Source organism: Agelaius phoeniceus, chromosome 5 (assembly GCF_051311805.1).
Source record: "Agelaius phoeniceus isolate bAgePho1 chromosome 5, bAgePho1.hap1, whole genome shotgun sequence".
Taxonomy (NCBI): domain Eukaryota; kingdom Metazoa; phylum Chordata; class Aves; order Passeriformes; family Icteridae; genus Agelaius; species Agelaius phoeniceus.
In genome coordinates, this window is record NC_135269.1 from 2,290,884 (window position 1) to 2,303,418 (window position 12,535).

The 12,535-nt window shown below is 39.3% G+C and overlaps 1 protein-coding gene across 16 annotated transcripts in view; it reads right to left on the bottom strand.

The window, feature by feature from the left end:
• PLEKHA5 (pleckstrin homology domain containing A5) overlaps window positions 1-12,535 on the bottom strand; it is a 158,906-nt gene that overhangs the window by 65,212 nt on the left and 81,159 nt on the right. For all 16 annotated transcript variants that reach the window (XR_013182247.1, XR_013182246.1, XR_013182248.1 and 13 more), the window contains 2 exons: window positions 2,111-2,194; window positions 1,048-1,168 (listed from right to left, as the gene is read on the bottom strand). Coding sequence is in view for 13 of the 16 variants with exons in the window: in XM_077178124.1 (XP_077034239.1) it covers window positions 1,048-1,168; window positions 2,111-2,194 (205 nt within the window). In the remaining 3 variants the exon portion in view is untranslated. The remainder of the gene's footprint in view (window positions 1-1,047; window positions 1,169-2,110; window positions 2,195-12,535) is intronic.

Sequence of the window (12,535 nt, forward strand, 5' to 3'; positions counted from 1 at the left end):
ATAAGTTTTTAAATAAGTTTTCTAACGTAGGTCAAGGATTCTGCCTGTCTCATGAGATATTTAAAACAACAAAAAAGTTTCCAAAATGCACTGGAAGGAACCTTGCAATGTTTCTTACCACATGGTAAGTCAATTATTTCAATCCAAGTTTCTGACATTAAGGAATTTTCTCAGTTAGAACATATTCCAAAGTTTATTTTTCCCTTGTAGGCTGGATTGATTTTCTGAAAAAGCACTTCTCAGGGTTAGCATTTTCAATGACTAGCTGAAGTACAGGGTTTTTCCCTCTTGTTTAAATGTTAACTACTGGCTAGAAGAGATGACAGCTCTTGTCTGTCATCACTGATCAAAAAGCTGTTTTCTTGGTCTCCTAAAAAACTTAAGGCACTTCCTAATTTTGCAGCAAGTGCACTTCTCTCTCAGGAAACCTGAAAATTAAAAAAAAATAAAAAAGTGCACAAAATAGGCTCATCAGCTTTATCCAATAAACCTAAAAGTTGGTAAAAACATCTGGGCATTTACCTTAACCTCCTGAGAAACTGGGTGAATGGAGAAGTAAAACAAAAATTAAGGTGATCCTGGGATTCTCCTAACCATTTAGCAGGAATTTTTCTAGGAAGCCAGGACTTCTGCTCTGGCCCAATGCCACTTGATATTTAGGGTCACCTCCCACCTCTCTCACAACTACTTCTTGCTCACAATCCCAACTCTCTCTGTTTTACCTGGACGCATCCAGGCAATTGTTTGTGATGGAGCAATTTCTGCAACAGTGCTGGCCCAGATGCCTCATCAGTCACTCAGGGTTTTGCTGTTCACACAGATCAGAAAAGTCAGTTTAAGTCATTAAGATCTGAGATACCTGATAAAAATTACAGCTACAGTGACAATTTGAGTTTCCAAATCAAACCTGGAAGAAGTTGAGTGCCCTGAAAAATATGTAAGTGTTGTTTCTCTTTTTCAGTGGAACACTAATACACAGCACTGTCTAGCACCTTGTGGAATAACTGAATTACTTTAGTTCTAATTTATTTGGACATAAAGACTTACTCTGCCCACAGGGCTCATTGGATGAGCAGCATAATCTGATGCCAGATTATAGTTAGTTGCTTCAGATATCATGCTTACAGGTCGTTCCTTCTTTTCTTCAGATGACATTGCTGCAGCAGTCCTGAAAATAGAATATGTAATAGCACTGGAACATGCTGTGTGTGCAGACTGCTAATAAAAAGCACCCCTAGATGTAGCTTTGTACAGCCTGTGTCCTACTTTTCCAATTTGAAAGCAATTCACACTTCATTGCAGAGTTACCTGCACTGTGTTTTAAACTCCAACCTGTTATAGATGAATTTTAAGATGTTGCTTAAAATCAGAATTTCTCTCTTAGCAGCAGGTGTTGGTGGGAGGGAAAAAGACAGGTATGAGTGTGAGATGGAAATGGGAAGAAATGCTCTCCAAAGGCCCCCTCTGGCTTTGCCCCCCCCTTTCACACTGGTGAAATTTGGCCAGTTCTGGTGGTTTGCACTGGAGCCACCATGTAATGTGTTACAGCAATGGTGGTGGGGAGGACACCCAGAACCCCAACAAAATCTGAGCTCAGGCATGAGCTCCATGCAGACCTTCATGTATTGCTCTAAAAAACTAATGCAAAGACAGCAAATCTGAGTTATTATCCAATGATTCAGAAAGTGCCCCAACTGGCCAAGGAAATAATCAATTGAGGAGAAACTATCAGGCAAAACATTACAGATTAACAGCTTGTGATTGTCCCTAAGTGATTATAAAATTTATCTCTTTCTGGAAGTTTATCTGATTGTTATATAATATCTAGGCTGTTTACTTAAATTACAGAACAATTAAAGTGATAAGAGGAAATTCATACAGTGCATAAATGTGATGCATTTCTATCATACAACTAATCTGCGCTATGTTTTCTATCTTAACAATTTAAAATATTTATCATTGCTTTCAAGTGATTTAAACAAGTAAAACTATCTACATGTTGATCTGACTTGGAAAAAATAAATATTGCCACTAGTAATCACTGAATCTTACTTCATTATTAATGGGCTTTAAAGCCTATGTTTTATAGAGTGAAACAGAAGGCACTTACTGCTCATTCACAACAAAAATACAATTGTCCTGTGAAGGCTGTCCTGTCACTGGATGTTTGCAGGTCACTTTTCGTTCATTATGACTGTGAAAGAGAGAGAAAGAAAAGTATTAGGCAATAAGTTTTGATTTTCCAGCTCAATTATGTAAATCCAGTGCATCAAATGTATCAATTCAGTGAAAACAATTAAGAATATTTCATTATGGCATGTAACAACACAAGTGTACAAACTCACAAATGCACACATATATATATACACACAAAAAAAAAAAGATGAGAACTAGTATTGAATAATCTTCATTGGCACTGGTTTGGCAACCATTCTGAATTATAAAAACAATAAAAGTGGTTTTAGTTCATATATAAACATAGATAATTCACTTCAGCTATGACTTTATGTATTCAAAACCAGGGACAAGATGAACATGGGACATATTTAACTGCTCTGTAAGGATAAAACACTACTGTAAAAGCAACTGTCTTCATCCTCAGGACATGAAGATACTAGTTTCAAATTTCCAGTATTACAGATAATACCCAGTGACTGGAAGAAGAGTGAGGGGTTGCAATCACAGTTCTACTTTTGCAGGTGACTTTTTAATTCAGGTTGCTGCTCAGAAGTGTCTTCCAGAGGCTGAGCTTCATCCCCAACAGCACAAAAATACTCCCCTTAGCATTTCTCATTCCCCTGAACTGCAGATCCTGATAGATCACAGCTTGGAACAAACTGCCCAAATTCAACATCTATCAGTTGCTGCCACACAGGAAAGAAATGTCTGGGCTTGAGTCCTCCAGCCTCTGAAGGGAAGAAGAGAAAGGCAGGGCTGGGTCTGGGCTCCTCAGAGCAAGAGCAACAAGGAGCTGCTGGGGAAGGTTCAGCACTGGGCTGTGAGGATGATGAGGGGAACGCAGCATCTCTCCTGGGTGGAAAGCCTGGGAAAGTTGGGCCTGTTTAGCCTGGAGAAAAGATGACTGAGAGGGATCTTATCAGTGCATCCACATGTCTGAAGGGTGAGTGACAAGAGCCCAGTGCCAGGGCAAGGGGCACAAACTGAAACACAGCCAGCTGCACCTGAATATGAGCAAAAAGCGCTGAGCACTGGAACAGGCTGCCCAGAGAGGCTGGGGAACCTCCTCTGGAGAGATTCCAAACCTGCCTGGCCACCACCTGTGTCTGTTGCTCTAGGTGAGCCTGCCTTGGCAGAATGGTTGGACTAGAAGATCTCCAGAGTCACTTCATCCTTAACACCTACTTCTTTTACTGCCTATTCATTTACCCATGTGAACTTTCAAGCACTTTGAAGCACAGCTCATCTCATGAATGTCACACTTTCCATCCTTCCTGCTTCATAAAAACAACCTGAATTAACAAGACTATCTTAATATTCTCCACTTTTAAACTAAAATTCTTAGGATCATAACAATTTGCAATTATAGAGCATTATTGATTAAAAGCTGCCTCCAAACAAAAGCCTAATAAAAAATCCACACCACTTTCATGGTGAATGAATTGAAAAGCCTTCATAAACCTAGAGTGCAAGATTAGATAGACAGCCCAATTCTTTGTACTTCCTCTACTGGGATTTTAGAAACCAACTAATGCCTAAATGGAGAGACTACGTTACAGAGCTTAACGATGAGCTGGCAATTGCCAGTGCTTTATCTTTGTTCTGAGTTCAACAGATTTCTAAGTTTAGCCCCTGAAGGAGCTGTTGTTGCAGAAATGGATCAATTACAACGAAGAGACAGGAAAGAGACACTCTGAGAACAGTCTGTGCCATTCCCAATTGCCCTGGTCATACAATGCCTCGCAAGGAAATCAGCCCAGATTAAAGAGATTTCAGGTTCAAAACATTCCTGAGCAAGCATCCAGGTTCCTTTGCTTTGATTATGAGTCCTCTTTTGCTTCCTTTCCAAAACCTTTTTTTCCCCCTCTGACATTTCAGAAACTCTCACACCAAAGTGAAAAAAAACCCAAACCAACAAACTGTGGAGATGAGCTGTCCAAAACACTTTGCCAAAACGTTGCCTTCTTGTTCTCATTAAACCTTGACAGGTGACTGTCAGCTGCATCCATAAATGTGGAAATAAGTGGATCAGGACTTCTGCTCAGGGACCAGAAATCATCAGGTCCACACAAAGTGGGGCACATCCCATGTTTTGCGTGAGTGCACATTGCTGATGATACAGAAGAGGCAACACCCAAGGATTGCAGTGGGGAAACCACACAAAACCAGGGGGGAAAGGAGGGAGAGGGCAGAAAAGTGAGAGAGGACAGCAGAGGAAGCAATACTCAAGAATATGTTGCTTCAGGTTTGAGTCATGTATCAAGTTAGCATTCCAAAAGCACCAAAAAAATCCTTGAACAAAACACAGTTTTCCCCACTAGTCACACAGATGTTGAGATGTATGGGAGGTAGTTGAGATTACATAAAAAAGGCAGAAAACATATCACAGACATGAGCCATGCTCCTGAGGATTGTACAGCACATTCCTTCTAGACCTGAATAGTCACTTCCTTCTAAAAGAGTAAAGCAAAGGGAAAACAGGCTTTTTCCCCTTCAAGGCAAAGGAAAAACAGGCTTTTTTTCCCTTCAGCTTAGACACAAGTGAAATCTCATGGGTGAACACTGGAAATTCAGCTTGTGCAACTAAAGAGTGATGACTGTAAATATGTCTAACTGCATGAAAAGATTTTAAATACTTCCATTTGAAAACTTTTTCATTACTCATCTAATTATTGCATTTTTGGCAGTAATTTACCTGGTATTTTGACAAGGCTCCTCAAAATACTTGTGCAAGGTGTAGGGAAGCTTGATAATTATTGTCATAACCCTCCCACGTAACAGTAGGTTAAGGCATTTGTTTCAAACTCTGTCTTGCAGAGAGTTTTATTCAAACTAAGCTACAGTTTGATATTCACAATCTTCAACATCCAGTTTAGATACTTGTTCAGTTATCCATAAATTGCTGGCTACACACACACCTAGAATTTCATTTATTATACTACAATAATCTATACATAATCAATAGATCTCAGAGGAAATAAAGCAAAAACCTAATTTTTTTTTTACTGAGAACTCTAACTTCAACTTTATACCAAGTCCAATGTGTAATTCAGAGTTTCAACCTTGCATATTCATGTGTATGTACTTTATTCTGTGGAAAGAGAGTGATTCACTTTGACACAGCCAGTGTGTTACTTTTCACTTATGCAGAGGTACATCCTCCTCCTTTCTCCTTCCAGTTTTTCCCATGTTTTGAGAACACAGGACAACCACACACAAAAGTCTTTTCCATTTTTTCTGAAGGCCCTAACTGACCCTTACTATTTTAGGATCTATATTAATGGCATGCTAAACACTAGAGACAAAGACAGGAAAAAATTCCCTGTGTATTTCATTACTATTCATGAGCTTTCTCCAGACTTGTATGTGACAAAAACTATTCCTCATTAATATTTGCTTCTGGAATGTTTTGGACTCCAGAAATCTACATTAAGATGACATGAGAGAAGCAATTAAATGCAAAATAAAGCATAATTCTTGCATGTATCAACATAATATTCTTTCTGCTTGATTCCAGCAGTGGTTTTATACCCGCCATGAAAGAATCAGTCAATCAAAACTAAACCAAACCAACCATAAATGTGAAAACAAGCAACCCAAACCCCACCAAAATAGCCTCACATGGGTAGAAGATCCATTTTTAGATATCTCGGTGCAAGACAACTGGTACCAACCTAACAGCCAACCCAACTTAACTTGACCCCTTTTCTCCAGAATTTTCCAACTTTCCAATCCTTTCCTCTGAAAGCAGCAAGCTTTGGCATCATTTATAAGGTAGCTTAGTTCTGGCACATGGACAAGCCCCCAGAGCAAAAGGATTTATCCTGTTCAGGTTAGAAATGACAGCAACCTTGAATTTGACTCACGTTATTTGCCGCCTTCTCTACTCTCTCTCTCCCTTCCATCCTTTAAGACTCTTAATCTCTTTAGAAGACAGGATTATTTTACTTATTTTCTAGACATGTTAAAAAAAAAATTGTTGTGCAGTTTTAGTCTATTCACTAAATGTACAGTCAACAGCAATCTTTTTGTTGGTTTAATGTGATCCAAGGACTACTGAAAAAAAAAACCCCTCAAATATATAATTCAGAGATATTATTCTATTTGTAAGCAGCAACTAAGCACATCATTCCAGGTGCAGAGCTTGCCAACATAAGTCCTACGCAAGCAGGTTTCTTTGTTTTCTATCTCATGTTTTCAGGACTGCTGACCCAAAATGTTGTGCACCAATGTTTTGTTCTAACACACGTTAGAAAAGTCTGCCAAATCAAAACTCTGATCAGTTTTGCTGCTTTGAAGTCACTATGATCTTTGTCAGTATATTCCATAGGAAATTAACTCAGATAACTGCAGCTGGAATGGAAAAAGGAGATATGTAATCCAGTTGTACAGTTAAAATGAAGGGTTAGACCATTTTTCCTCTGGAACAAAACAGTTCACTCCAGAGTGGCAACAAAGATCAAAGGACAAGGGTGGAAACAGTTGGTTTGGGGTCTCTCCATTGAATGATTTGGTTGAGCTCCCTGTCCTCTTAGAAAAAAAAAAAAAAAAAAGAGCTGGGCCAGAACTCCCAAAGACACATCTGGTTTTCTCCCACTCAAATTAAAGCTAGATGCCACTTCAAAGCTTCTCTCATGCCCTTTCTTTGTAGCCTTTATTTATGTGTTCCTCAGTGCTAAGGCCTTCTCATTTGCTTATTGTCAATGTGGCCATCAAAGCAAAGGCTGAATACAAACAAAAATCACAAACCAGGACAACTTTTAAGAGGCCTCCAAATCTTTAATTTAGAAACACTGTTCCTTTTGACAAATGAGCACTGAAGAACACATTTCAGAAGAATGCTACACCAAATATCTGCTTCCTAACATTTATTCCAGGTCTTGAGATTCACAGGCTGGCAATCTAATCTCTATTATGGATACACACAATCCCTATATAGCACAAATATGCTGAGACATATTTCTTATGAGAAGCAGTTCTATGCATTTTTCATGACAAATTACTTGAAAAGATGACAAATAAGGTAAGATCAAGATTACCAGAGCAATAAAGCCATGCTGTCTGCATTCATGCTGAATTTCTGCACTGATATTTAAAGGTAAGGTTCAACTGGAAACAAACATAAGACAAGTCTAGGGCAGATTTGTTTGGCTTCTGTGAATGAAGCCCTTCATTCCTCACCTGGTGAATCAAATCAGCCATTTCTACCTTGTGTGCTTGCTTTGCAGCATATGAATGTCTCATTTCTAACAGCAATAAATGCAGTTATACTTACCTAACCAACAGTTGTCTGAATTTGGAAAAAAAATTTAAGTAAATGCAGTCCCTACACAACAGCAAGCAAGGATGTGGTCTGTGGCTATGCTGCCACTTCTATTTCACTGAATCTGCAATGCCACATTTTACAGCAAACAGCAAATGCAAGCGCTTTTTTACCCCAATGCAAGCGCTATCATACCCTAGAATTACACGAGCCTTTTTTCAATTAAGGTTTTTCAACAAGTTTGGAAAGGGGGCTGCCTGGCTCCACAGGGAAACATCTGAGTGTGGTAACTAAACATCAGGGAGCCCCAGGAAAAGTGGGAGTGAAGAGACAGCCAGTTCCCAAGTGCTGACAGACCTGTAACACGTCCCATACGCTGCTGAGAACAAAGTGTTTGTGACCCTTTGTGTGTGCACACGCTTTTGGGAAGGTGCAGACAAAATTCCACTCATTTTCTTGGCAGACAATGTAACACCTAAACTGTAGTTACTGCTGCCACCATTTTTCTGGGCTGCTCTGAGCTTATTTTTTCAGGCAACCTGCCAGTTCTGTAGACTTTCCTTTTAAGTCCTCCTCAGCTATAGTTATAGCAGCTTTGGTATCTTTGCTGCTGCTGCTGTAGTGAAAAGCATCTGGACATTTCTATACAGCTGACTGTAGTCCAGCTTTTATTTTTATTTTCCAAAAGATTAAGCACTGCTGCCCCAAAATTATAAGCCTTCCTCTCAATGAGACCATTTTAAACCCACACTCATATTCCAGTGAAAATATCCATATGAAAACAGCCTTTTCTCACTTGAGCAGATATGATTAACATGCTCTGATGATATATTTCCAACATAAAACTAAGTTTACGTAAGCAGGAGCAAACACTTTAAAAAACAACTCTTTCAGAATACTAGGATGAAATACTTGCTAAAACTGCATGCACTCTATTACAGATTGAGAAGGTTTTAATAAAAAACTTCTCTTCCTAATCAAACACTCCCTTGTCAGGAAAAGTTACTGTTCTCAGGGTTCCCAGAACTTTGTGGGAGGTGTCTTTCATTCTTTAGGTAACATATCTGGGAATTGATAAAATACGGAGGCTCAGTAAGGGCCACAAAGCTGTGGTGGCAATTTTTGAGATGCACCTGCCATGTGTCATCCATTTATGTAACATTTCATTACATTTTGAGCCCTGGGCATAGGGTCTGATACAGTACCTTGATAGCAGACTGCAGATGAAGAAAATGTTCAATTCTGTAAGCATTACTCTGTAGTAAAAATGACTAACACCCTGTTTGCTATCGGAGGTAAGATTTAGGAGAACAGGGAAGTCGGTTTTAGGAGGCAGAACTCCCTGTAAGCCTCAGACTTGGAACCCAAGGATCCTTTAATGGTTAACTCCCTGGAGAGATTCTAAGACCTAGAGTAACGATTCTGAAGTGAAATCCCACACTATGTTTTCTGAAGAGAGCCAGGGTTTGGAGCAGCATGGTCCAGCAGGTGGTTTGAGGAGCAGAAGCACCACTGGACTCTCCAGTCTGGCTGTTGCTGCCTCTTCGTGCTGATGACAGGACACTCATCACCATCTCTGAGATCATCATCATCTCACCTTCTTCTCAGCCCTGGTGAGGCCATATCTGGACTGCTGTGTCCAGTTCTGGGCTCCTCAGGACAAAAGAGACATGGAGCTCCTGGAGGGGATCCAGTGAGGGCTTTGGGGATGGTGGGGAGACTGGAGCATCTCTCAGGAGAAAAGCTGAGGGAGCTGGGGCTGCTCAGGCCTGAGAAGAGACCTCATCCCTGTCTGTCCCTGCCTTCAGAGGGGGCTCAGAGCAGGGACTGTGAGGCCCAGCAATGGTGGGACAAGAGGAATGGGCAGGAACTGATGCCCAGGTTCCACCTGAACACAAGGAAGAACTTCCACCCTATCAGCTGTGCAGACCAAGACTGCCCACCAAGATTGCCCAGGGAGGTCATCTGCCTCTCTGGAGATGTTCCAGAACCATCTGCACACACTGCTGTGCCCTGTGCTCTGAGGTGACCCTGCCTGGGCAGGGAGGTGGCACCAGATGCCCACTGTGGTGCCTTCCAGCCTGGCATTCTGTGAAAACTGACAGCAGATGGCTGATCAGCTGATGTTTTCCAAAATCTTGCTTCCCTGATGCAGGAGGGACACTGCACCCTCTCTATGAAGAGGTAGAGAGGGTAGAACAAGTAAAGTTAACTTGTAGAGAGGGCAGCAAAAAGCCACATTTAATTAAAAAAACCACAAAAACAAAAAAACAACAAAACAACCCCCCCCCCCAAAAAAAAACCAAAACAAAAAATACCAAAAAACCCAAACCAAACAAACAAGCATGCCCCCAAAACAAAGAACCCAAACAAAAAAAACCCTGTTCCAATACAAAGCAAAAGCTGTCTTTTGCTGCTGGAGTTTGACCACTCATATTAGCACACCAATAAATTGGGACATTTCATTAATAGGGGTTAATTAGAAACCACTAATTGGTGTTTTCTTACATATACAATATTAGAGATTTTCAGAACAAGAAATGAACCTGACTTGAATTTACAAGGGACAAATGAACACAGATTGCATGAGCACAACTGTACAACACTACCAGAAGAAATTCATCACACCAAGTAAATTAGAGATAATTGAGATAATTGAGCTCTCTTAGTCACCCCCTCTACAACTACAAGCATCAAATTCAGTAAAAAACTTTTAGCAAATGCTTTTATAGCTACATAGCAACTTTTACTCTTTTCAAAGCTCACTAGACAGAAAATTATCTTCACCACATACCATTTAAGTCAGTGATGCAAGCCTTGGCCTATTTCATTTATTAAAAGCCTAAGTACATGTGCTCTTGAGAAAGCTTTAGAAATAGAAGTAAGAATTCAAAAGGCAGTTCTGACTTATGCTTCCATTTCACTGCATGAAAATTAGAGATATTTTACAAGAGAGAGTAATTTTAATAGCAATTCCTCTTAGCAATTTTAACATGTTTTTCAGTAATTATATTTTGAAAAAAAAAGGCTGAAAATACTTCTAAGAAAAGTGAATGCAGACAATTTAAGCAGTGTAATACCTATTGATGTGGAAACAGTTGTGTATTTGTTCAACAAGCTCCTCCTATGGAATTGCAAAAAAGTAAAGTTCCTCAATTTATTGAGTTACAAATCCAATAGATCCATAAAAATAAAAGAAAATTGTATAATTTCAGTGAATTACTACCTCAAATTCAACAACAGAATTTCAAAAGACATTTGGTAAAAGCACAGTGTTGCTTTGCAAATCTCTCTAAGCACATTGGTATCAAAAAACCAATAGTCATTAATAGAAGTAGTTAAATACCTCATTTATCTTACATTTTCTATCTTTGATGACATTTTTATCTGGTAGATTTTATCATTACTCAGATTTGTTTGCTTTCTGGTTTTTTGGTTTTTTTGTTTGTTTGTTTTTTGGTTTTTTTTTTGAATGAATTGTGGGTTGCTTTGGTTTTTTTGCAATTGGTGCTTTCCTAAGATTGTGCAAATCACACCAATCCTTTAATCATCTAAACCAAGGTTATACAGAAGTGAAACAACATTACACTGTCTCCAGACAGCTACACAACTTCCATTTCTTGATCACTTCAGATACCTGGGAATTGGCATAGTCACCACACAATCACACCTCTGGTAAACAGCCATTTTTATTAAATAAAACCACATTTCTATTAGTAACTCAGCAGAAGTTCTAAAAGAAAACCATGTTTATCAAGCACTTATATCAGAATGCACCAGGTTGTAACTAGACCCTTCCTAAGTCTGCTGAGAGAAAAAAATGGTCTGGCAAACTTCTGCCAAGTCATTGTCATCTGGGAAATGATTAGAAATCTTTCTTTTAGCAATCTGAGAGAAGAAAACAGCTGAAATGTTGGTGCATCCAGATGTCTATCAGTTGTGACTGTGTACCTATTCAGACACATCCTATAGTTCAAGCTGTCCCTCCCAATAGATCCTATTGTGCAAGAAATAAGCACCGAGACTGAAATTTATAAAAATAATTATTTTATAAATGAACAGTCATCACTAAGGCTTTAATCATGGGCCTTCTTAAAGCCATTGTGAGGATTTAATTGAATAATCTTGGTGGTCCACTGATAGAGCATATGCAAATATGTGCAGCAGGCCCCAGAGGATAATTAATTGAAGCTTACACCATGTGTGGGCCTGCATTCATCTCAGACAAAAGAGTACAAACTCCATTAAAAATATTCATTGCCTGTGACGTGAAGTTCAAGCCCAGAGACAACACGGGGTACAAAGTGTGGCATTGAGCTGGAACACTGAACGTGTCACTTGTCATCCCCAAGGTCCCAGCTGAGCCTCGCTGAGCTCTCCTTTCTTTCAGTTCATTTGAGTGCAGCTTCATGAGCTGATCTTCTCAGAAAAATAACAATATTATTGCCTTAGAACAGCAGCAAATTGATCTACAAGTCTCGAAAAGATTAAAAACGTCAACAACAAATAAAATTGGTTATGGGATTTGTTTGACATCACAAGTAGATCAGAAATGATCTCAGGATTTTCTCAGAACCCTCACAACCTTTAAAATAGACCCTACACTGTTTTCTTGAAACATCACACCTAATGCTCCTTTGCTCCTAAACCAGACTAACAATCCTGGTACACATAGAATGTATTTTAATTTACAGGTGTGGACACCAATCAGGCTTGTGGGGTAGCTTTGAGAACTGATCTAACTGCAGTGAGCCCACATATCCCCTCTTTTATTTAATTTTCAAGTAATCATTGCCTATTATTCATCTTGTTAACTTCCAGCATTTATAAAAAGTAGGCAGGCATTGGCTGCTTTTGAGGAAAAAAAATATACTGCTTTTCAGGAAAAGCACCCTTACACTATTTACAGAAGAACACCAGAGAGTATCATACTTTGATGTGGTGCTCTCACAACTCATCTTAAAACATCAACACAAGTCCTTATCAGGCAGAGAATGTCAGCCCAGATGGACCCACCCATATACAAAATATCCATAATAAAAGTTATTTTGAGAAAATGAATTGATTTTTAGAACCAGTCTACCTAACAAATAG